The 24,017-nt window shown below is 42.7% G+C and overlaps 9 protein-coding genes across 9 annotated transcripts; 6 read left to right on the top strand and 3 right to left on the bottom strand.

Moving 5' to 3' along the window:
• Nucleotides 1-222: 222 nt before the first annotated feature.
• Nucleotides 223-2,377, bottom strand: EAE97_007650 (uncharacterized protein). Its single transcript, XM_038878164.1, has 2 exons — nt 2,036-2,377; nt 223-1,980 (listed from the first exon to the last, which is right to left on the bottom strand). The coding sequence occupies exons 1-2, from the start codon at nt 2,257-2,259 to the stop codon at nt 522-524; spliced, it is 1,683 nt and encodes a 560-aa protein (XP_038731002.1). The 5' UTR covers nt 2,260-2,377; the 3' UTR covers nt 223-521.
• A 715-nt stretch (nt 2,378-3,092) lies between these two features.
• On the top strand, nt 3,093-4,758 carry EAE97_007649 (uncharacterized protein; the record flags this gene model as incomplete). Its single annotated transcript, XM_038878163.1, has 7 exons — nt 3,093-3,202; nt 3,258-3,337; nt 3,389-3,586; nt 3,634-3,641; nt 3,695-4,400; nt 4,459-4,502; nt 4,717-4,758. 7 exons carry the CDS (start codon nt 3,093-3,095, stop codon nt 4,756-4,758), a joined length of 1,188 nt encoding a protein of 395 aa, XP_038731001.1.
• Nucleotides 4,759-5,266: 508 nt separating this feature from the next.
• EAE97_007648 (uncharacterized protein) lies at nt 5,267-7,058 on the top strand (the record flags this gene model as incomplete). The annotated part of the gene is made up of 3 exons (XM_038878162.1): nt 5,267-5,973; nt 6,021-6,603; nt 6,657-7,058. The coding sequence occupies 3 exons, from the start codon at nt 5,267-5,269 to the stop codon at nt 7,056-7,058; spliced, it is 1,692 nt and encodes a 563-aa protein (XP_038731000.1).
• Nucleotides 7,059-8,781: 1,723 nt separating this feature from the next.
• On the bottom strand, nt 8,782-9,465 carry EAE97_007647 (uncharacterized protein; the record flags this gene model as incomplete). Its single annotated transcript, XM_038878161.1, has 1 exon — nt 8,782-9,465. One exon carries the CDS (start codon nt 9,463-9,465, stop codon nt 8,782-8,784), a length of 684 nt encoding a protein of 227 aa, XP_038730999.1.
• A 2,284-nt stretch (nt 9,466-11,749) lies between these two features.
• On the top strand, nt 11,750-13,246 carry EAE97_007646 (uncharacterized protein; the record flags this gene model as incomplete). The annotated part of the gene is made up of 4 exons (XM_038878160.1): nt 11,750-12,099; nt 12,160-12,268; nt 12,315-12,654; nt 12,702-13,246. The coding sequence occupies 4 exons, from the start codon at nt 11,750-11,752 to the stop codon at nt 13,244-13,246; spliced, it is 1,344 nt and encodes a 447-aa protein (XP_038730998.1).
• Nucleotides 13,247-13,722: 476 nt separating this feature from the next.
• EAE97_007645 (uncharacterized protein) lies at nt 13,723-15,830 on the top strand. The gene is made up of 4 exons (XM_038878159.1): nt 13,723-14,224; nt 14,273-14,372; nt 14,426-15,418; nt 15,476-15,830. Exons 1-3 carry the CDS (start codon nt 13,947-13,949, stop codon nt 15,386-15,388), a joined length of 1,341 nt encoding a protein of 446 aa, XP_038730997.1. The 5' UTR covers nt 13,723-13,946; the 3' UTR covers nt 15,389-15,418; nt 15,476-15,830.
• A 2,405-nt stretch (nt 15,831-18,235) lies between these two features.
• Nucleotides 18,236-19,317, top strand: EAE97_007644 (uncharacterized protein; the record flags this gene model as incomplete). Its single annotated transcript, XM_038878158.1, has 2 exons — nt 18,236-18,499; nt 18,571-19,317. 2 exons carry the CDS (start codon nt 18,236-18,238, stop codon nt 19,315-19,317), a joined length of 1,011 nt encoding a protein of 336 aa, XP_038730996.1.
• An 885-nt stretch (nt 19,318-20,202) lies between these two features.
• EAE97_007643 (uncharacterized protein) lies at nt 20,203-20,534 on the top strand (the record flags this gene model as incomplete). The annotated part of the gene is made up of 2 exons (XM_038878157.1): nt 20,203-20,280; nt 20,352-20,534. 2 exons carry the CDS (start codon nt 20,203-20,205, stop codon nt 20,532-20,534), a joined length of 261 nt encoding a protein of 86 aa, XP_038730995.1.
• A 910-nt stretch (nt 20,535-21,444) lies between these two features.
• Nucleotides 21,445-23,200, bottom strand: EAE97_007642 (uncharacterized protein; the record flags this gene model as incomplete). The annotated part of the gene is made up of 2 exons (XM_038878156.1): nt 21,445-22,891; nt 22,950-23,200. 2 exons carry the CDS (start codon nt 23,198-23,200, stop codon nt 21,445-21,447), a joined length of 1,698 nt encoding a protein of 565 aa, XP_038730994.1.
• Nucleotides 23,201-24,017: the final 817 nt, after the last annotated feature.

Genomic DNA, 24,017 nt, shown 5'->3' with positions numbered 1-24,017 from the left:
AGCGAGGATATAATGATACATTTCAAACATGTGATTATTTGACATATCGGGGCAAGCAAGGGAGAGTGAAGACAATCATACATCGAACTCCCATGGTAATAGAAGGGCTTCACAGCCCGCATCGTTGTATTATCTCCCCTAATTTGGTCGCCTAATTTGGTCGCCTGCCCATCATCCTTCAACCTAGCATACATTTATACCCGCTATTCATAATGATTTCCTCAACCTTCAACTATCATACCTCAGTGCATTAAATCAATATAAGTTAGACCGTGAATCGAAAGAAATCTTTGACCAAGATATAAGTAAATGGGCTTTCCTATGCCTTGATACGCCATCCCATCCAGCCCCCTGTTCGCCTCCCATCATTTTGTAAAAATTTCTTTTGAGTATCTCCATCTTTCCCCGCCGTTTTCCAGTATCCAGATCCATCCATGTTCCCGTTTCATTCCATATTATTGCGCCCTCCCATTATATTAATACAAACAAATAAAAATCTCTTGCCTATTCTAAAGACATATTCAAGTAGAACTAACTGATTTAATGAAAGATTGATATTTTTCCTCTTCCGTGAGAATTTTCCTTGGTAGTTTTGCTACTGGTGGAGGTGGTGGTCCATTTGTAGTTTGCCACAGTGGTAAATTAGAGTTGTTGGCGTCCGATTCTGGCTGATCTGAGGAATTTATAGGTGTGCCTTCCTTTTCGGGTTCAGTGTCCTTAGGCAGACGCATGGCCAATAGAACATATTCGGCTCTTGTTGTGTTATCCATGATATCCTCCATATATCTACGGACTTCGTCCGGGGAAGCAACGACCTTTTGCAACGAGTCGAGTTGTTTGCCTTGGTGAGTATAGAGACGAATTGTAACTGGCTGGTAATAATCGAGCTCCGGGTCATACGAGGGGGAATCGCTGCTACTACCTTTACGGACAATGAGGAATGAGGCTATGACTTGCCCACCGGGAAGATAGTCAAGGATGCTGTATTTCGGGAAAAGGTAGCGATCACCGTTACCTCCATTGAACTCGAACACAACACCAGAGATATCTGGCTTAGGTGGAGCTACCGGACCTTTCGATCGAAGAGCCTGAGGTTGCTGAGGAGGTGCGCTAATAGGAGCGGGTGTCGGTGGTGGAACAGGTTTAGTGACTGGTGCATTCGGTGGCCCACCAAGTTGATTAGTAGACGGTGGTGGTGGTGGTGGTGGTTGCGAGTTGGCATTCATGGGTGGCTGGGCGGCGGATTGAGCAGCAGCCTTTTGTCGTGCCTTTGATATCGCATTCAACTCATCAATGTGGTTTTGAAACTGTCTCAGTTCAGAAGATGTTGCTTCACCATTTGCCACGATTCTCATTAAGCCCTTCAACTGCTGATCAGTCGCAGCTCTCTCTGCCAACATTTGAATAACAGGATCTGTACTCTTGTTTGGCTGGGCTGGTTGGACTGGTTGAGCTGTGCTAATGGGCTGAGATAGATTGGAATTCGGGTTGTTTGGACCCTGGGCAGGGGGTTGTCCATTCATCGGAGCGCTACTCATCGGTGGTGCTTGCACAGGAGGAAGAGGATTCAAAACCATTGGGGCGGTCGGCGCAGGATGATTTGGAGTCATAGCTTGTACTGTTGGTTGTGTTGTCTGGATTGGTTTTTGTTGTACCGGACTTGGTGCTTGTGTGGGAGCAAGTGGTGGCATAACTCCATTCGGAGGGCCATATTGAATGATTGGACGATACATTTGTTGTTGTTGAGTAGATTGAAAGGCAGACTTTGGTTCCTTAATAGCATACATAGTAGCATCGAATACATGAGGTTCGATGGTGATTTGGCATGTTCCAAGCTTCGTCATCGTATCCTTTCCTGGATTGTTCAGAGGTTCTGCAGGAACACCCTTCTTCTTTGTCGGCTTCGTCCAATACTTCTCAAATATACCTTCGCTGACCCATTTCTGTCGTGATCTTTGTAGTGATTCCGCAAGAACTCCGCTGTAAAAATGTTGGTACCAGCTTCAATAAACTGGGCATCGAGTAGAAAACTTACCTTTCGGAAATTGTTTGAAAATCTTTAGAAGAAAGATTGTCGGATTGAGGCTCATCGACAGTAGGCAAAGGCATACCGGCAACAATGCTCTTTGGAAGAGTTTCTTCAATGGGTGGTTGTGGAGTTGCTGAAATTGATCGATCTGGAGGAGTAGCAGTTCGTTTTTTGTTCGCAGGCTCTCCTCCACGAGAAGACCTCGCAGGTAGTTTTCTCTTTCTTTCCATGATTTTTTGCTTATATTTTGAAGAAATCTTGGAGTGTTCAGTTTTTTGTTACAATAATCGATTTATTTGAATACGCGTCCAACAGATTTTTGTGGTGAAAGAAGTAATTAAATAAGGTTGAGTGGAAGTTGTGGTATGTAAAGTAGTGAAGTGTGAAGTGGAGTGAAATAAAGTTGAAGCGCGGCGAGAGTGATGAATTTGGTATGTGGTTCGTTCATATCATAAGCAGCGCCCTGGAACATCAAACTTTGGGATTTCTCTTCTTTCAGTCAAACAACCGAGTGATCCTACTACCTACACTTTGCAGCCAGTACAACTTCAATTAGACTACGACGACTTTTGGAATTCCTTTTACTGAAAGATCATAGTTGAAAGTTAATGAAGTGTGAAGAGAAATTCATAGAGAAGAAGGATCATTGAAGCTTCACAGGGAGATAGATATTGTAAGTTCTTTTTTTCTTCAATTCTATCGATGTTATCATTCCGTACTCCGGACACACCCACAAACATATATCTACCTAGGTATCTGTAGTACAAAAGCTATGTTATTCATATATACCGGTAGTCAATGATCAATTCCTTGTTTTTCATCAGATTTTAGAGTTCAATCAATGGGATCTATCTATTCGTAATCTTCTTCTATCACTGCTTCATCCGCGCGGCTGAGGGGCAACAGATCTATTTCTCATGGCCAACAAGTTGATACATACTCAGTATTCTCTCTTAAAATGTTTACAGCAAATTATTTGATAACTTCCCTTCATAAAATCAGTCTGACCTTCTTTATCCTTTCCCTCTAGCTTTTCCTGTCTTAAGCTTTTGTCGTTCACAGCATGGCCCCCCTGGCGCCTATCTTCAAGAAAGCATACCTGACTCTTTTTCTTGGAATTTCGTTCTATGCTTTAGCATTGCTTGCCTTGACAAATCCATGGCTGCAAAGACAGTAAGTCACACATCCCAATTCAATAATGTATATGCCCTTTTGCTCATACTTCAAGTGTTATGTACGTGCACAAGTTACATCTGCCACAGGCCTGGGCAACAGACATAGATAAGCCAGAAAAGTTTGGCTTCGCTAGTCAGTAGGATTGGCCACATACGTATCCTCCATTGCTGAATTTTATGATAGAGAATCAGGTATCGCCATTCAATTTCAGTACTGTGGATGGGGAGACTATCTACGCTTGGCATATAATGCCCCTGGGCCTTTATGCTAAGCACGAATCGGAAATATTGAAGCAACCTTCGGGGTTCGTGAATGATATAAGTCACAGGAAGGGATTCGAACTATTGAGAGATGACCCAAACGCTCGGCTTATTATCAATTGTAAGTCTTGTCCAAATCATCTCTCTTCTATGCGCTAACGATGAAAGTTCACGGGGTATGAATGGTTTTCTTTCTGATATGTGAGCCTATCAGCTGATTGTAAGACAGACGTTTGGAAACGTGGCTCAGGGAGAACGAACAGCTTCATATCGGGCGATGCCTGACGGAAGTACCTCGGATATTCACATTTTAGCCATTGATTATCGTGGATTTGGCCGCTCAACTGGTTTCCCTACCGAGGAAGGACTCATCTTAGATGGTATCTCGGCAGTAGACTGGGCGATGAACATTGCCAAAATTCCGTCATCTCGGATTGTGATTCTGGGTCAGAGTTTAGGAACAGCAGTTGCTTGTGGCGTCATAGAGCATTTTGCCGTGCAAAAAACTGAATTTGCGGGCGTTGTACTTGTCGCCGGATTTACAGATGTTTCAAATTTACTGACCAGTTACTCCATCGCCGGCTGGATACCGGTGCTGTCACCGTTGCGTCCATACCCTGCACTGCAGAAACTATTCATCAGCTATGTGAACGACAAATGGCCCTCCACCTCACGCCTTACGAATTTCGTGAAAATTAGTAAGCGGGTGCGATTATTTATTGTTCATGCTTTAGATGATTATGAGATTCCATGGTATCATTCACAAGGGTTATTTGCAGCAGCAGCAAATGGTACTATGGAAAGTGGGATAGGCATGGACTTGTTGGAGAAGATGAAAGCGCGGAATACCATTGATATGGGTGATGGTGCTTTCATTTCGACTTGGAAGACTGGAAGTGATAAGATCATTCGACAAGAAATAGTCGCGCATGGAGGTAAGTAATCATAGACCATCGGGGAAGTAATTTTATGTTCTTGCTAACTGGATTCTAGCTCATAGTACGGTCCTCACCTACGCGCCTCTATCCCTAGCAGTTGTAAGCTTAATCAGTCCTTTTCCTTTTGCGCTTCACAACTTTCTAATGTTTATGATATCCCTCTTCACTTTCTGAACAGATTCCTTACATGGTATCCTCAAGACCCCTTTCTAAGAGTCTGGCTCTGTTTGGAAGCTTCATTCACTCTCCTCATTCGATCCATAGCCCTTTTGCATATTGAAAGCAGGCCATTACTGACTTCCCGATGTTATAGTTTAAAGCATTCGGCCTTGACAACGGAGGAGTAATACCATGATGAGAAGGCCATTGGTGATCAAGGTACGAAAAATTTACCATTTGAGTGCCATTTGTATATATAAATTTGCTGTATATATAAGTACCCACCTAGTTATAAAATAGAAGGAGTCAAGAGAACAAATATATGATTTTCATTTTTGGACATGACACTATAATAAATTACTTTTAATACTCACTTTGCACAACAGTTTATTTCTTTACGTATTGGGTATATAATACAGCAATAGTATATAGTGCCTATCTACATATACCTAGATAGGTGTGCCCAGAGCCCACGTGAACTGAGTAGATACGGTAAAATATAAGATCGCTTTACCGCCTCCCCTTTAGTACTTAGTGCATTTGAATTGCCCATTTTGGACTCGTCGGGCTTTTTGTCTTGATTCAAAAATTTAGCGTCATAACCCCGCCCCGCCCAACTAGCTTCCAACTTCCAAATTTAAGAACACCTCACATCCCTATCCAGTATTACATCCCTATTTTTTTTTATACATTAACCCAAAAAAATGGCAGATTCTACACCCCTCGAGCCTAAGGGCAAAGAAATTGCATCTGAAAATACCCCTGAAGAATCTTCCTCAACCCAAGCACAAGTCGAATCCGAAAATGAAGAAGATGATGACGAAACAACCACCGGCGCAACTGGCACACCAGCTACTGGTAAAAAGAAGAAGTCAAAGCGAAAGAAGGTAAAGGCAGCGTTAGGAGTGGGATCTTCCTCAGATGGACCAAGCGAAAACCCTACCAGAGAAGACCTTTCAAAAGCTGTCGCCGGTCTTAGCAAATCTCAAATTCAAGATATCCTCGCATTAAATCCTGCACTCGCACAACAACTTGGTGCTGTAGATGGAGAGCTTTCTTCGAAGCAAGCTACAGAAGCTGTGCGAAAGCTTAGCTTGGAAGATATAATGACTGGATTGGCCTCGAGTGGAAAGAACGTTAAGGAAATGGGCGCATACAAGTTTTGGCAAACGCAACCCGTTCCTAAATTTGGGGAAAACTCTGAGATCATTGAAGAGGGTCCATTCAAGATTATTGATGTGGAACAAGTTCCTAAAGAACCAGGTCCATTGGTAGCTGGATTCCATTGGGTTACAATGGATATGACAAGTGACGAGGCTTTGCAAGAAGTCTTTGATTTATTATACGGCCACTATGTTGAAGATGATGAGGCTATGTTTCGATTCAACTACTCAAAGTCATTCCTCAGATGGTAAGACATAAATGTAATTTTTGGAACGGCTTTTACTAACAATTTAGGGCACTTATGTCACCAGGTTGGAGTAAGGAATGGCACGTTGGTGTTCGAGCTACCGTATCTGGAAAGCTAGTAGCCTTTATATCAGCTATTCCAGTCGCACTTCGAGTACGAAATAAGACTCTTAAAGCCTCTGAGGTCAACTTCCTCTGTATCCACAAGAAGCTGCGAGCGAAGAGATTAGCGCCCGTTCTCATCAAAGAGATCACACGTAGATGTAACCTGGAAGGAACATGGCAGGCAATATACACTGCTGGTGTGGTTTTACCGAAACCAGTCAGTACATGTAGATATTACCATCGATCGTTGGATTGGAAGAAGTTACACGAGGTCAAATTCAGTCCACTGCCTCCTGGAAGTACGCCCGATCGACAAGTCCGTAAATTTGCTCTACCATCCAACACATCCACTAAAGGATTGAGACCTATGGAAGCCAAAGACATTGACGGTGTCCTGGAACTTTGCAAAAATTACCTGGCGAAATTTGATATGGCGCCAGTTTTCACTCGGGAGGAGATAGAACATTGGCTGTTCAACAAGATTGAGACCCCTGCTGAACAAGTCATCTGGTGTTATGTCGTTGAGGTAATTTTCTAGCATTTGGTTCTCATTGCACTACAAACTAACATATCCTCTAGGACCCCACGACGAAGAAACTCACTGATTTCTTTTCTTTCTATTGCCTCGAATCATCCGTCATTGGCAACCCCAAGCACACTAACGTTCGCGCCGCTTATCTATTTTATTATGCCTCAGCCCTTGCTCTTGATCCAGCAGCATCTAGAGCTGGTCTCGGCAAACGTCTCAATGAGCTCGTTCATGACGCACTTATTATTGCCAAGAAATATAAATTTGATGTCTTTAACGCGTTGACGCTTATGGATAACACATTGTTCTTAGAACAGCAGAAATTCGGAGCCGGCGATGGCCAGTTACATTATTATTTGTACAACTACAAGGCGAACAATATCGCAGGTGGCGTGGATAAGTTGAATAGAATTCATGATGCGGGCAGTGGAGTGGGCGTTGTTATGCTGTAATTCAGCCAGAGATAACGTGGAAGGTTTGAAAAAAAATTCGGCCGAGAGAAGAAATGGCGTGCCTGAGTAGACAACTTGATATGGTTAAAGAAAAACCATTTTGATCGACCTTCATAGGAAAACTCGAAGTTTTCATCAACGGTTTCGGTCAGAAGAGATAGGCGACGGAAATGCACACACTCCGTCAAATAGGTAGATTGGCCCGCTGACAGTATGCATAATAACATACAACGAGTCCTAAATACGCCTATCTTTACTATATAGTAATTATCAATCCTGAGTTCCTAACACATATGTCTCATCGTTTCACCGTTTGCCCGTTCTTGAGGGGAACAATCGAATTCACATCCGTAGTCGGATGGAACGTGTATGAATAGTTCAACTTCTACCTACGTGAGTGATATCATTGCGGCGCAGTCCGTTCACACAATAATTATGGGAATTGTGAAGCAGCTGGTCCACCCATTTTTAATTGCTTCTAATTACCAGAAACAATCTTCACAAGTTTGAATTTAGGATGCTTCTAAACAGGAATTGTACTTTGAGGTCCATTCACTATACTCTCCAGCAATTCCTAAAGGTAGTTAAGCTTGCAAGTCTCTTCTGACTGTATATACTATCCTCTTTTTCTTCCCTGAACCGATATCATCTTCAAAAGTCTGATTTTGATGCATATCTGTTCTTGGAATATTCATCATTGGCTTTGTCACCATTCTTAGTATCGTCTCAGTTTCTTTTTGGTCATTATTTCCTGCACCTTCATATCGACAACCAATTTTGTCCTTCGTTGTTAGAGGATGGGGTATGCTGATTTACTCATCGATTTACAAACCGCGTTGATCGAATTTGACATATCATCATGACTTCTACACATACTATCGTCGGTGCCGCATTCTGGATGATCTATCCCGTATTTTTTGACCTTATAATTTTCGAGAATTTTCAGAAAGAGCTTGAATAGCTGATGCGTGGTTTCGACAGTGAAGTTTGCACTTCTAATCTAGCTAAAGTTCAAACTGCAATTCCGATCCTCTCGACATGGCAGAAAACTGGACGCGATGTGCACATTGGTATATCTGCTCGAGTGGTAATGAAATTCATACTATTCGACAGCCTACATCTCTTGATCAACATCACTGTGATGACGATTTTCCCAGTTCATCACAACGAAATGTCAGTGTGGAGTTCAACTGCGAATACTTTTGACCACCGACGATGTCTACGAAAGCCTGGCGAAAAACGCAGAAATCCAGTGGCGTTTTGTTCTCTCTGACTGGGCTTTATCCAGGCTTTCACTTTGTTAGTACTGATATTATGGCTCTTCCGGCGCTATGGTTGCTTCGCTTTGATTTGAAGTTGCTAGCTATAGATGGCATGTGGGCGGAGGCTCGGAAGATATTACAATGACATCAACCATACCAACGCTGAGGGTTGAAGTGCCGGTGAAAATTATGCCTAGAGGTGATCGAAAGTGGCAGGTGCATTTATCAGGGCCTAAAAAAGGTGTAGATATGGTTGCTGAAGACATTACACAAGTTCACAAATGAATGGTTGTTTTGGAAAAGTTAGATGTGTCCCACGGATCCGTTTTAATCAAGAAAGTATGTACAATCATTCCCAATGGCCTTGCCACCATCAAATAAATACAAGAATCAAACTCCTACCAATCCCTCCCTTTTCTTCTCAATATCTCCATTTCCACAAAGATATGGCGCTTCGCAGCCTAAGACATAGAAGGAACATTGATCTCAGCAATCTTCCAGATCAAACCTCCCTGCTCGCTCGTAAGACCGGTGTACGTAGTTCCCTGACTAACTCCCAAAGTAGCTCCGAAGTTTGGATCCGCAGATGCAAGCGTGATAGTCGTGTTGACATATTGTTGCTTGGCCACTGTACCCGTACAATCGTCATTGCACTCTGTGCCGGTTCCCCATCCCGTCATAAGGCCCGAAGGATAAGAGAAGTAACTTAGTTCTGCGCCGGTTTGTCCATTCGTGACAGCTTGTGTCCAGTTACCAGAGGTAGCGTTGTATCCATAATCAATCAAAACCTGATCGGTTCCAGAAACTGCAGCTCCTACACCATCGAGTTGTCCGAACCAGCCGAATAGAGAAGCGCGGACACACCATTGGCCCGCAGTGGCACCACACCAGTCGTTGGAAGGCCAGGATTCGAGAGTAGTTTGAATGAGATCGCCAGTACCGTTAGACATGCCCGGCCAGAGGAAAAGCTCACCATTTTGAGTGGAAGGTGCGGTTCCCGGAATGAGAGTAGTGGTGGAATGAAGAATGTGAGAGGTGGTAGGACCAAGAGAAAGTGCACCTCCCCAGCTGTCGCGGCGGAGTAAAGCTGGTGCAGCTTGGACGGCAGCTGCAAGAGCGGTAGCGAGGATGGTCGAGGTATACATGTTTGGTGAAGAATTAATGAGTGACTATTCAAATGAGTGGAAAGATTTTCTGGTGGTTAAGGGCACGGAATGAAAGACTGTGGCGATTTTGGAATGAAGAGTTGGGAAAGGAGTGAAGTTGACGATACTTACATATCGGCAACATCTAATTGCAATATCGTATTTACACTTCGAGAGGTTGTCGGACATAAACATCTTTGTACCACTTGGAGCCCTGGATACATTGTTCTTGGCTATTTCGGGCCCACCAGACCCCATGTTTCTGTTTCATGTACCGATGGCAAATCTTTTAGCGAATATTCAATTTATTTTGGTGACATTCTCAGCAAGGTCGCGGAGCAAACCCTTGTGGATAATAAGGTTTCCCACTCTCGAATACTATTTTTCTTGCCAATATGTTACTTCACGTGAGCGTATTGGCGAAGGAAATACTATTTGGTCAATTAAAGCCGTCGTCCTGCAACCTTATGGGTTCCCAATCCATGAAAATAGAAGCAACAATGAAGCTTGAGCCAAAGTGCCGAGCATTCTCTACTTTATCTACCACTAGTATGTCTGGCATTGAAAGGCTCAATTTTCCTATTGTCCGATTCTCCAATGATGTTTCTCATACCTAGGTAATCGTATCCCGACAATCCAGGACTTGGGAACACTTCTAGAATAACAACTGGTAATAATGCATCATCGCCAATTACTCACTTGAGCGGCAATGTTCTATTCAATCTATCAACTTTGCAATGTGCCTCAGCAGTCATTGAACTCTACGCAGCGGTGTAAATGCTGGAACAAGATCGTGAAAGGGGGGGTTGTCTGTCATTGTAGACCTATTATTTGAGAATAAGTTATGCTTAAAAGAATAGACCAGTGCTTCGAGGAAAGATGCTACAGAAATCATCTGTTTACCTTGTCATGTCGATTGGTCTTCACCGAGGGACAAAATGCCTGCCTATAATATGCCAACGAATAACTTGTTGTTTGAAGGATAGGGCGAAGGAAATTCCAACAATGCTGTGTAGCTTTCCACTCCAGAACAAGCTGAAATTTCCAGAAAGAAAATACCATCAATAATTGAATGCACGATCGACTGACCCATTGCACGCATAAAGTATGTACGACGTGTGCAGTCGGTATCAACGAAGAAGTCATCTCCGTGTAAAAATCTGGCTGCAAAGCTCATAATAAAGAATGAAACAACTGAGAAATGAAGGGACAATGGATGAGCTTGGAATTGTCGCAGAAAAAGCAATGACATGGGAACGAACACAAAAATGTGAACAAAAAAAAAGACGGCCATTCAAATCAGATATACCCAACAGTTGTTGTCTTTATTTCTATTGTGGTAGAAGCAGGTGAAATGTTCTTCAACATGGTAGTCTACCGAACTCACCGATATTATACCAAGTATAGCAGCTTTCATGGAGAACACGATCTGCGTAGTACGTATGATCAAAGTAAACATCAAAATCTTGATATCCAAGGGCACTCAACATCAACGATGACATCACAAGGTGTGCTGTTCAGTTGAGTGAAACGATAAAGAACTTGCAGCACTTCCGGATTTGCGGATTATCCGTTCGACAGCTTTCGAGGTCTAAGTGTGATCAAGTTGTGCGAGCGAACTTCGTCTTACTTTGTAAGAAAATGAGTACGAGGTATATATATAGGGAGGTCTCGAGTTGTGTTTTCTTATTAATTACGAAAGTAGGTAGGTAGACTTTTCTGTTACACCGGCATGGTCCTCTTGCGGGTTAAATTTTTATGTCGCACGGTTTTTGGAAATGATTGTTTCGTCTGTAGTGAAGATATATTCTAGCCAAAGCGATAACTGAGTAAACACTCTTCAACAAATTATTCAAAGTAATTGCAGGAATTCGAGTTTGATAAGATAAGATGCCTTTTCCAGCTCTAGGTAGGTCCAATCTGCCGTGTTTGAACATCACGGGGAGACCCACAATTCGAGGTATTTAGTGCGTCACGCCATAACCTCCGCAAATTCATACACATTATGATAAGGGAGATCATGTACATAGCAATAACGAAGATTGGCTATGATGTTTGGAGTGAACGAATCTCAAGCCTCGGTTTTGATAGCGATTGGCAAAGAAACGAACTTAAATATTGCGTGACAATATACCCATTATTCCGAATTCACAAGGAACTAGAACGAAATTAGAAGATGATTCAAGTGAGACTGAAATCATCGATATACTCAACTTTGTCGACCTTTGAGCGATTGGATTGAGCAGGAAACAATTCAACGAACTTCCATTCTTCGAAAAAGAAAATGACTTCAACACAAACATATGTACCGACATCTGTTAATCAGGCAATAACACCCCCAAAGACTCCGGAGTCCCATGGGTATCAGAAGGTCTTTCACAATTGGCCGGAACCAGAAAGTGAGCCCGAGGGTATCTATTTGCACCACAAGACAGAAGTTCCCCGCCTGGAATCTGATTCGATTCATAATTCGAACCTAGACAATGTATCGCATCAAGAAGTCTTACTCTTGCATGGCGCAAAGCAAAGATATACCCATGCAGTAGAGCAAGCAATACCTTCCTTAGGGGATGATAGAGAAATGCTCGTTGCAGTGGAGGTTATTGGTTTGAATCCAATCGATTGGAAAGCTCCGTAAGTATTATTTCGTGTATCGATAGAAAATGATATCATTTAATTAACCATTCATAATAGCGACTTTGGCTTTGGACTGCCTTCTCTCCCCTGTATAAGTGGCCGAGATTTTGCTGGAAAGGTGGTAAAATCATCTCAAGCAAATTCGAGATTCAAACCTGGAGATACTGTAAGAGTTTATGAATGCTGAGTAAAGTAACTGCTAACAATTCTAGGTTATGGGAATTTCCACTGATTATCGAGATTCTCGGAAAGCTGCATATCAACAATATGCAATTGTTTCAGACTTCAATGCTTGCAGGCTTCCAAGTACCGTTAGTCCAATCGATGCTGCACCACTTGGCGTTGCCTTTGTTGCCGCTGCCCTTGGGTTAGGCATATGTTTAGGAGTAAATTTTGCCAATGGCGAGGGTGAAATTCAAGGGCCAGATCTTTTCCAAGCAATCCGCTCCATAACTAGAGATTCTATTCCACATGATGTCAGAGCAGAATGCTTTGATAGTATCCGAGAGGATGAGAGGCCTAAACCAGGGGACTGGATAGCGATCTGGGGAGGTAAGTTAATCTCTGTAAAGCTTTTGATAAATGCTAACGGTTGTAAGGTTCTTCTGCTACTGGGTGTTGCGCAGTCCAACTTGCAAAACTGGCAGGACTCAGAGTTATTGCAGTAATAGACGTTGCTCGAAGTGGTGAACGTATGTTGAAACATGGTGCAGATCTCTTGGTGGATCGTTTTGACACTGAAAGGGCGATATCCATCGTCAAAGGTATCACAAAGGGAAAACTCCGCTTTGGACTTGATACGAGAGGGAAAGAAAGTACAGCCCTTCTCGCACAAACCATGCGTTCAGATAGCGGACTAGAAGGGAAAAGGGCGCATCTTGTTGGCTTGACCGGGTTGCCAAAGGAACCAACTCCAGGAGTGCTATATCATTCCGTTCCTATCAAGACATTTCATGAAGCACCAAACATCGGTGAAGGATTAATGATCTGGTTGGAAAGACTATTCGAGCAAAAAAGAATAGCGACTCCTGAAATTGAGATCGCGCATGGTGGGTTACAAGGCATAAACGCAGCACTTGATAGACTGAGGGATGGTTCAGTAAATGGTCCAAGAATAGTTGTACCATTAGGACTGAGAAGCTAAGAAGATAAATGTATATACAATTGATGAGACTTTGAAATGAATATGGATATGACGCGCCGACAAATCAAAAAATTCGTTGGACGCGGGACGTGTAGTGGTACTTTTGAAAAATAGATTCAAGATTAGATTAGATTAGATAAGGGCTACCATGCTAATCTGTTCAGAGGTTAGCGTATTTACCATAACTTCCTCTCCTGAGTGAGTCTCTTCTTGCATTTTCGTCATGACCAAATTTATCAATGTTCTATAATATGTTAGTTTGACATTGTTATTAGGTACTACTTGATCTCTGGATTCACTCATGTTTGCTCCGGATCACCGATGTTAGATTATCATAATCGTTAATATGATGGTCTTGTCGATCAATCTCTAGTCTCGGGTTGCAGCAAAGCTCTTGCACAAGGAGGGGTGCATATTGCGCCATCCGTCGCCCAGGATATCAATACATAACTTTCTCCCACAAGAAGTCACGTCCTACGCAACCAAAAGTTTGGTTAAATTACCGACGGAAGTTTTTGTGTAGTTCTAATATGATGCGAGTAAGTGCTCATGTTGACGTTAGTGAGTATCAGTGTAGCTACTTGAGAGCGTAGCTACCTAGTATTTGTTTCTACCTTCATTTCAGTACTTTTGTCCTTCATTTTTCGTCTTTCTCTGATCAAGTGTAACTCACATATTCAACTACCCTCTACATATAACCATGTCTACTACCATTACAATCAGCAGCAATAGTCCAATTGTCATTCGCCATGATGGTCTACCCAATGCCCATACTAATGGACCTACCAATGGATATTTTAATGGCGACAGTCAGAACAGATTCATTGAATATGCCAATAGTGTCACTACGAACGGACACAATACACATTTCACTGCTGAACCAGGACTTAACGATGCACCAGACCGTGTTAAGTTCGCCTATTGGGTCCCTAACGTTTCCGGCGGTTTAGTCATATCGAAAATTCCTCAGAGAACAAGGTATTCTTTATATTCAGCTGAAAAATTTCGGTCACTAAAATTTGATAGTTGGGACTACGAATCGAATGTGAGATATGCGCAGACTGCCGAAGAAGTCGGATTCGAATATGCTCTCACGCAAATCCGATTTATGGCAGGATACGGAGCTGTAAGTTTCTTGAACACATCATTGGCACACAAATTGATATTGATTATTTGTAGGATAACCAACATGAATCCGTCTCCTTCTCACAAGCGCTTCTCCATAATACTAAGAAATTGAACGTCATCGCGGCCTTATTACCTGGACCTTGGAATCCAGCCGTCGCCGCTAAGCAAATTGCCAGCATTGATCATTATACAAATGGGAGGATCTCTGTAAATATTGTTTCTGGTTGGTTTAAGCAAGAGTTCACAAGCATTGGACAATGGTGGCTGGAGCATGCTGAGCGATACCGACGTAGTAGGGAATTCATCGAATGTTTGAAAGGGATTTGGACTTCCCCGAAGTTCTCATACAAGGGGGATTTTTACCAATTCCATGATTATCCATTATCACCAAAACCGCTCAATCTACCAGGTCGACCACATCCTCTGATTTTCCAAGGCGGAAATTCAATTGATGCTCGGGAAAATGGAGCATCGGTATCCGATTATTATTTTATGAATGGCAACACCCTGGAAGGCTTCCAAGAGCAAATTGCCGATGTTAAAGAGCGAGCGCGGAAGCTCGGGCGTGAAGAAAAAATACATTTTGCCGTCAATGGCTTTGCTATCGTCAAAGAAACGGAAGAAGAGGCCATACAGCTACTCTCGGAAATTCAAGGCAAAGCCGACAGAGAAGCTGTGAATGCCTTCTCGGATGCAACAAAACAAGCTGGTTCATCAACAGGGAGTAAGAAGGGCATGTGGGCAGACAGCAAATTTGAGGATTTGGTGCAATACAACGATGGATTCAAAACAAAATTGATTGGAACAGCTGAACAAGTGGCCGATAGAATTTTGTTATTGAAGAGCTTGGGAATTGACATTGTTCTGATTGCATTTTTGCATTATGAGGATGATATTCAAAACTTTGGTGAAAGGGTTTTACCATTGGTCCGAAAGCTGGAGAAGGAAGGAAGAGGTAAAAATGCAGAGGATGAAATTATAAGAACTGGAGACGTTTACCGTGCAAAAAGGTGAAGATTAAGGTGCGATGTACACTCAGAACCTGTAAGACATCTTTTGCTTGATATTTTCTTGAGGCATTGGCTAATTTTTCGGGAGTAGAGCCAGGACAGAGTCATGAAAGCTCTAGAGAACCTAAAGGAACCTCGACCTCTTGAATGTATATATAGGGAGCTTGGGTTCGGCACACACTCAATAATTGGGGTTTCTCCAAGTATTTGATAGAATCTGTGTTCTCTGGAGTATTCATGATCAGGTCAGTCTTTTCTCATTGCCACCATTTCTGAGGTGTTATTGGTTGTTGAAAAGATATTGAAGGGATGTTGTTGATTCATTTAATTGTAAATATTTAGTTTGTATTAATACCGTACGTCATGATAAAAATCATTCACGTGGGTGGAGGAGTCGTAATTTTGAAGATTGATTTGTTTTCGATGAAGTTCAAGCGGATCCAGAAGTGCAATCGAGAGGCAGTCAACGATGAGAATGAAGAACAAGAACTTATTCGGCGAACCACTATGTAACCGTAACTAGCAACTTCATCTCCGGACATCCGAGACTTCCGATTTCCGAAATTCGATTTCCGAAATATCCACCAGATACGCTCACATGCATGTAGTAAAAGGCATTTCTCAATCATAATTCAGTTATTCGGACATAACGAAGAGCAGTTGATGTCCTCGTCAAAGCTAAGAATCTACCCACCTAGTACCTGTACCGGCACCTCACAACTCTTTTGATTTTCCACCAGACAATAACATCAATAACATCAACAACATGAATAATAATAATTTCACGTGCCACATTTCTTGGTTGAAACAAGAGATCTAGAAGGATCCAGGATGGCACGGATATTTGTTGATCTATCTGGCTGTGCTGTTTGGTCTGTCTGGTCTGGTCTGGTCTGTCACTTTAAAGTTTTTACACCCCCATACGTGCATCTCCCCTGCCAAGAATCAGATGAACTTTATATTTATTCCACCTTTTTTCTTTTCACGATGAGTGAATTATTTGGGTGTACACTGTTATGTTGTGCTGGATGAGGACCTTCGGCGAGAAAGTTTATTTTCCGTTGATATTTAGAGTTGTGAATACCTACCTTAGGTACTGCTTATACTTTCCCATGCCCATCGTATTCACCACCGTATTCACCATCACATCACGAGATAGGAAGGTCGCGAGAGCATCGTGAGGGCGACAACATATCTGAGTGGTCGTGGAGTGCGTCCAGACTCCAAAGTCTAAACAATGGATACGGTTGACAAACACCATGGAGAGGGACGAGATAAAGGTACGGGTAAAATACGCACCGAGATTTAATCGTGGAGTATCTATCACGCTATGCTATGCTATGCTATGCTATGCTATGCTATGCTATCGAAAGTTAAAGCGAAAGTTAAAAATGATGGAAGAACTCCGCGTGGATATGAGAAACCTTTACGCAAAAAGTATATTTCGTTTCTCTCAGGCTTTCAGCTGCGCGATTACTTCTTTGGGTAGGGGGCGTGATTGGAAAAAGCTTTTGGGCAATGTCGTAGAGATCGAGACTCTCGTTTGGACATGAAAGTACCTGGGTTGGTATGATATACTACCAAGGTAGGTAGGTAGGTAGGTAGGTAGGTATGCTTAAATGACTAATGTGAGAAAGGATTTCCAAGGTTGCCCAGGTGGGTAGATTAAGGGGCAACGGCTGAGCTGGTAGTTCCAAGTTACTAGTTACCCGGCGGTTGTGGCTGAAAAGATATGGGGATTGTACCTGTGTAGGTATGGATGTATGGATGTATGGATGTATGGATGTTGTATGGATGTATGGATGTATGGATGTATAGATGTATGGATGTATGGATGTATGGATGTATGGATGTATGGATGTATGGATGTATGGATGTATGGATGTATGTACCTACCTAGGTATTGTGTATTGTTTCTCAATGGGAATCGACTTATTAGTCAGTCAGACCTAGGTAGGTGTGTATGTATGTATGTATGTATGTATGTATGTATGTATGTATGTATGTATGTATGTATGTATGTATGTATGTATGTATGTATGTATGTATGTATGTATGTATGTATGTATGTACCTATGTATGGTATGTCTGTATGATAACCAATGATGATATGAATGTAAAATCGATCAATATCGAGTTGAAATCACATTCAACGATTAATTACTAGGTATTAATTAATCTCTCGAGATTGACTTCTATAGTATCCCAATCTCCAGAAAGAAAGTCCCAAATCAATTCATCAATTCATCAATTCATCAATCCATCAATCCATCAATTCATCATCTAAACATCAAAGCAAAAGACAACAGACAACAGACAAAAGACCAAAAATCCCAACCAACGCCACTCACTTATTATTCCTCAATAATCTCGCATTTCTAAAATTGCAAGAAGAAGAAGAAGGAATATACTTGACCAGGTATTACTTATTACTTAGGTACCTCGGTAGGTATCAGAGTATGTCAGCGCTTATCACCAAATCATCCCAGAAATAATCCTGCCCCGCAAAATCTTTGTTCTGGTGTTCCCACCCCTGAGAGCATCATTTCAATTATATTAATTAATTTTTGAAATATGCATCAATTTTCATTCTTATAAAATGCATCTGATTTCCTTTGTCTGGCTTCCTTTCTTTTCCTTTCTCCTTACTCTTCATCACACTTTGATTCGAGATCATTTGAATTCGGTATTCGTCATTAGAAGCTTTGGTCTTCAATCCTCTCATTCTTGTCCATACATATACATTCATTCTTTTGAAAAGATACCTATCACTTACAGACAGCCTTTACCGTCTCAATTAACTGTACATTTTCAATCAATCGCTTTCTCCCCAGAACCAAGCTCGATCAATATGGTTTTCTCAATCAAGAACTTGGCTACCGCCTCTACCTTCCTCTCCCTTGCTCAAGGAGCCGTGATGGGAAAACGTGCTCTCTCGGGTCAAGCTACTAATTATGGTGGTAACACTCAAGGAGGAGCATGTTCATTCTCGACCTATACCCTTCCATCCAACATCTTTGGTACTGCGCTCTCCGATTCCAACTGGGCTACTGCTTCCGAGTGTGGTCGTTGTGTCTCGGTTACCGGTCCTTCAGGTAACTCTATCACTGCCATGGTATGTATCCTATATTTCTCAATTTCCATTCATCTTTCCACAATACCAAACCCAAAACTAACACCCCTCAGATCACAGATGAGTGTCCCGGCTGCGGAACCAACCACTTGGATCTCTACCTCACTGCCTTCACCTCCCTCGCTCCCCTCTCCAAGGGAATCATCGACGTAACCTGGGACTATGTCGACTGTCCCATCACCACCCCCCTCCAAGTCCACCTCAAAGAGGGTGTCTCCGCCGACTGGTTCAGCATGCAAGTCGTCAACGCTGCCGAGGGAGTTTCCAAACTCGACGTTTCCACCGATGGCGGAAAAACCTGGCAATCAACCACCCGCACCACCTACAACTACTTCGAACACTCCGCTGGCTACGGCTCCAAAGTCAACGTCCGTGTTACCGGCTTGAGCGGAAAGACCGTCATCATTAACAACGTCGCCGTCACCCCCGGAAACCTCGTTGCCGCAAGCGGAAACTTGGGTTCGGGCTCGGTTGCCAAGTCTGTTGCTTCCGATGCCGTTGTTGCCGATAAGGAGGTTGCGGATGCTTCAACCACGAGCGCTAGCTCTGCCGCGGCTGTTACACCTTCTTCTTCATCTGTGGCCGAAGTTTCTACTTCTGCTGCTGTCGTTGCACCAGTCTCTTCCTCTGCCTCTTCCATCGCAGAAGTATCCACTAGCGCAGCCGTCATTGTCCCATCTGCAACCGCAACCCCATCCACTACCAAGAAAGCCACTACCACCGCCTTGGCTCAGACAACCAAAGCTAGCGCAACCCAAAGTGTTGTGTGGGTTGACTCTGATGAGTGCGAAACTAACTAGAGTGACTGGGTATTGCTATGCGAAGGCGTTATTCATGGTTTGGAGAGCGAGAGTGAAGATTTCATGAGGTGATGAATATGCATGGATGCATGGATTGGAGCATGGATTGGAGATATAACTCTGTTTATCTGTGTCTGTGTCTGTCTTTGTGTCTATGGAGGAAATGGGATATGGGAAATGTATTTTCGTTGTATATATTGATTTTTATAAAATATTTTCTTGAAGAATTAAATCAATTGAGTTTGGGGATACCTACTAGCTAGGTATTTGGATGCTGTGTACATGTATGTATCAGGAATGAAATATGTTAGATTTGGCTTCGCTCCCTTCAAGATACCAGTGTGTACTTGGATATAAATGAAATAGTCCACATATTTAAAGGGAAACTCGAGGTAGCCGAATGTCAATTTGACTGATTGATTGCTTGGCTGATTTTTAACTTGTGGGTGCGATAGATCTACAAGTAAGTGTCTCTTGCCAGTCTATAGGAAAATGATAATCATCAGGAGTTGGGGAGCATTGCATGAGAGTGTAGTGTTTACCAAAAAAAAACATCACAGAAGCCTATTACCAGACAGCCTCAGGTTGTAATTACTATCAGAGTTGTAGCACTGGTACTGGTATGATGGCCTTTCCTCAATTTGTTCGGATAAGGCTAACATCAAGTGATGGGTGGTTGATAGGGGTATAAAATGCTCAACTGCTCCCTCCATGGGGATTTTGATGGGGGTATTAATAAAATACCGGTGTGGACTGACTGTGTGTAGCACTATAGTACCGCAGTTTGTGGCCTGACATATGCTGACCTGGGGAAAAAAAAGTCTCATCGGCAAATTTGGCGGTTCTGGGTAGGGTATATATGTCAATTATATCTCTCACGTTACTATGAGTCCAACATCCATGTTCAATGTCATTGGAAAGGAGTTATTACGAAAATGCGACGATCAAGATGATCTTATTGATGTGAGTAAACCCTACTCTTACCACTTCGCTCTCATATGTTATCATACCATGTGCTAATCTAGTATGCGTAGACAGTTGTATTCGATCCCAACGACTGTAACTTTGACGCCGATGCCCTCTTATGTGGCCAATATGTCACAAACGGAATGGTGGCTGGATTTCGCACTGTTGACTACCTAGCTGGCTACTTTCGATACACTGACAAAAGATTTCTTGGAAACGAATTGAATTCAACGTCAGTCTTTCCGCATTGAATCTTGGGTGCAGAACCTTTCTGGACGATGAATATTGACGACGGATCGCCCACTATTATTGGATTGGGATATATCCAATACGCTCTTGGCCTAGGACCCAACTGGAACTAGCAAGAATGCGATGCAGATATAGTAGCGTTGTCCGAAAAACTCAATGCTGGATAGGTCGATGCATCTAATGACGATATGAGTCCTTTCTATGACGCAGGAAAGAAATGTATCCATTATCATGGAATTAGTGATGATGTATCTCTACAGTGGCAAGTATTTGTCTTTATGATTAGATTGATCGCGTCTTGAAACCTCAAGGTAGGTATTGAATTGGATGATTTCTATCGTTTCTTTCCTATCGTAAGTTTTTCTCTTCAATATTTCCCCAATCCCCAATTCCATCATATTACACCGGCGAACTGAGATTCCTCTGACACTGCATCGACATCGATACCGCAGACTGTGCCAACGCCAACGCGTTCTACTACATCGTTGGTATAAGTATGAGATAGTAGAAGTATGGAGGATATCTCCTCTAGTATTAGAGTGTGGCTACCTAAGCACATTTTTATTGGGTTTATACGATTCTAAGGAAGGTACTTAGTTTACGGCATACAGGAGACAATCAATACCAGGGTAGAGAATCGACTCAGTATTTAAAAAGAGTAGTTGGAAAGTAAGTGGTAGTGTTACATTTATTTTTCAAAGTGTCAATATATTGAAAAAGCATTGGTGTGGAAGCAAACTATGTTAGACAATCAATGGCATTTTTCTAAAAATCTAGAATAAGGTACAGAAGAATAGAATGATAACTTCCTAGGTAGAAAGTTAGAAGTAAAGATGGTATATACACCGGCTTGAAGAAAAGCTGCAGATAATATGTTGTTCTCGCAGTGAGTCTTCTTCATCCGACAAAGACTCAGTACAATGGTCGCTTATAAGCGTCGAAAGTGTAGTTCCAAGTATCGTAAGAAGCTTGGTTAAAGACGCAATCCTGGGTCGTACCATTGTTGATCCAGAGAGGGCGAAGAGGCCAAGCACAGATTTGAGCGTTCTTTCCTTTGTATTCACCAGCCAAGTGGGTGGCATTAAGGGTGACGGGAACCGTATCATTTTCCACCCACTCAATCAACGCCTGCAAGTTAGTTTGAGGAAATGGCCCATTCTCCTGTTCGCTGTTGATGGCACAGTGAGCGGCACCGGGAATCATGTACAAGCGGTACCATTCCTTCAAAGCTTCGGTACTCTCGTTGAAAGATAGTCCAGGATACATGATGCTGCGGACAGACTCATAGTAGTGAACGGAAGAAGCGGCCAGCACGCTAGGATCGGATTCACCGTGGAAATGAAGGATTTTACCTCCGTAGTTGTAGATATCAGTGAGATCCGGGTTGTTGATCTGAAGCGAATCCTCGTATCTGGTCCAGCCTTGAACCATCCATTGCACCAAGGTATCATAGGTGACATTATCCAAAGAAGAAAGGTTATCAAGATCCTGTAATTCCAGGAACCTAGCGACCCATTCACCACCAGCTCCCGCAATGCTGAGTTCGTAGGAATCGGTATCGGAATTGTAGATTGTTGCTGCATCATCGAAATCGGCTGATGGCTGATATGAGAGATAGGCATGTCGACCTTGAGAATCATGTAACCCATCGAGGATGGTTTGCGCAACCTCTACTACCTTGGCTGAGATGGTACCATTTGTAGCTGGATTGGTAGATCCTCCCATCATTTGTCTCTTGCGCTTACCAAAACCAAGACCAATGCCACCAGCAGAGCTAGCAGCACAGCTGTAAGGCAAACCGATAGTTTGGTTGATGTCGTAATGAAGCTTGCAAAGATCTGTTCGAGACACCACACCATCAACCTTGCCATCAAGACCATCGCAGTTCGAGATGGTTTCGTTAACAATTAGTTCAAGCTCGCATGCTGATGGGTAATAATCAAGTGTCTGCTCGACAACGTTTGAGAAGAGATGATTGACTTGCTGTTGGCCATATCGGAAAGCTGGTGCACCGGCAATAATTCCGTCGTAAATATCACCCCAGCGTTGAGCTTGACTCCATCCCTCACGACCACCATCGGAACAACCTTGATAATAAGCGTAGAGCTTATTATCGCCCATGTTGTAAAACTGCTTAGTAAATTCCTTTCCAAGCGTGGTCAACTCGCCAATAGCTTGATAACCAAACATGTAAGTGGGCTCCCAGTTGATTGTACCATTGTCGAGAAGGAATACGGAGTCGAATACAGTATCGAATCCACCATCGGTGAGACCAGATGCAGCACCATACATGACACCCCCGACCAGGTTAGTAGTACCCGAATTGATGCTGTAAGCCATTCCCCCAGATGAGAGCCATCTGTTTTCGAAGTTCTCTGGGGCTGGTAACCAAAGTGTTAGAACCACATTATCCCCACGGCCATTGTGGGTATAGGGCGAAGGTTACGTTGCATAAATTGACAGTAGCATCGGGGAAGAAAGTTTGTCCGCTGACAGAAGTGTTGTACACGACGTTTGCTGTGACCGATGATGGGATGACAGAACTCCCGAACAATGTACCGTCTGCGGGTAGAGCCGCTTTAGCGACGGATGTTGTACAGATGTCGGTCAGAGATTCTGCAGAAGCTGTGGCAGCAGCGGCTGCGAGTCCGAAAAGTGACTTGCACATTTTAAAGAGAGAAAAATCCAATATGGGATATCCAAATGTATGAAAGTAAAGGTTGTATTAAGCTTCTAGCTGTCGAGAAACGAATGTTGGTGTAATGAGAGGAAATCTAGATCTCTTGCTGAAGCTATTCCTCTGGTTCAAACAAAAGTTTTTATACTTCATTAAAGATGTAATAAAAGTTAACGAATCGGCTTTTAGCAGGGCGTTATGTCAAGTGAAGACTCTTCTTTTCACCGTAAAGTGAAGCAACGCATTGTAATACGTATGCTTCATTAAAGATACGATTGGAAATCTACTAGATGAATGGCAAATGGCATCAAAATCGGTGAGCAGAACCAAATCCAAAGTATAATGATGACCCCTATGACGAAGCTTTTCGTCAGCTATAGATACACCTGGGTGACAAGTCTACTGTACACATACATACTACTCGCAATCTTCAAGGATACTCTTGGGCGCTAGACTACGGTCTGAGTGGGCATTAATCTATAGTCCACTTCTTGCATATAGCCTTCTCAATCGGAGAGTCTAACAGCGCCCCCAGAAAAGTCTAATCAGCTCCTTTCTGACCTGCGTACCTCTATCTTAGGTTAAAGCTGGCAAATGGGTAATCTCCGTCATTTAAAGCAAGCTTAGTTCAAAGAACCCGTCAAGATCTTTACTCTCAATGTGAGACCCTAGATACATGTCGAATGGTATTTTTATTTCTATACCCCAGGAGTTTTCTCCTCTGAAAAAAAGAGTTGCTTCAGGTGTGCGACTCTTCGTATTAAAATTCTTGGATACTGAAATCTCTAGTATCAACTAGAACTGTAAT

The sequence above is a fragment of the Botrytis byssoidea genome (genome assembly GCF_014898295.1).
Source record: "Botrytis byssoidea strain MUCL 94 chromosome Unknown BBYS_015, whole genome shotgun sequence".
Lineage (NCBI taxonomy): Eukaryota > Fungi > Ascomycota > Leotiomycetes > Helotiales > Sclerotiniaceae > Botrytis > Botrytis byssoidea.
This window is presented reverse-complemented; position numbering and strand designations above follow the sequence as displayed.

Excerpts from the sequence above, each read along its gene's own strand:
- EAE97_007650 (XM_038878164.1), bottom strand. The coding sequence starts at position 2,259 with ATGGAAAGAAAGAGAAAACTACCTGCGAGGTCTTCTCGTGGAGGAGAG. Across the intron at positions 1,981-2,035 it reads TTTCAAACAATTTCCGAAAG|CGGAGTTCTTGCGGAATCAC; the intron begins GTAAGTTTTCTA and ends ACATTTTTACAG.
- EAE97_007645 (XM_038878159.1), top strand. The coding sequence starts at position 13,947 with ATGTCTACTACCATTACAATCAGCAGCAATAGTCCAATTGTCATTCGC. Across the intron at positions 14,225-14,272 it reads AAAATTCCTCAGAGAACAAG|TTGGGACTACGAATCGAATG; the intron begins GTATTCTTTATA and ends AAAATTTGATAG. Across the intron at positions 14,373-14,425 it reads TTATGGCAGGATACGGAGCT|GATAACCAACATGAATCCGT; the intron begins GTAAGTTTCTTG and ends GATTATTTGTAG.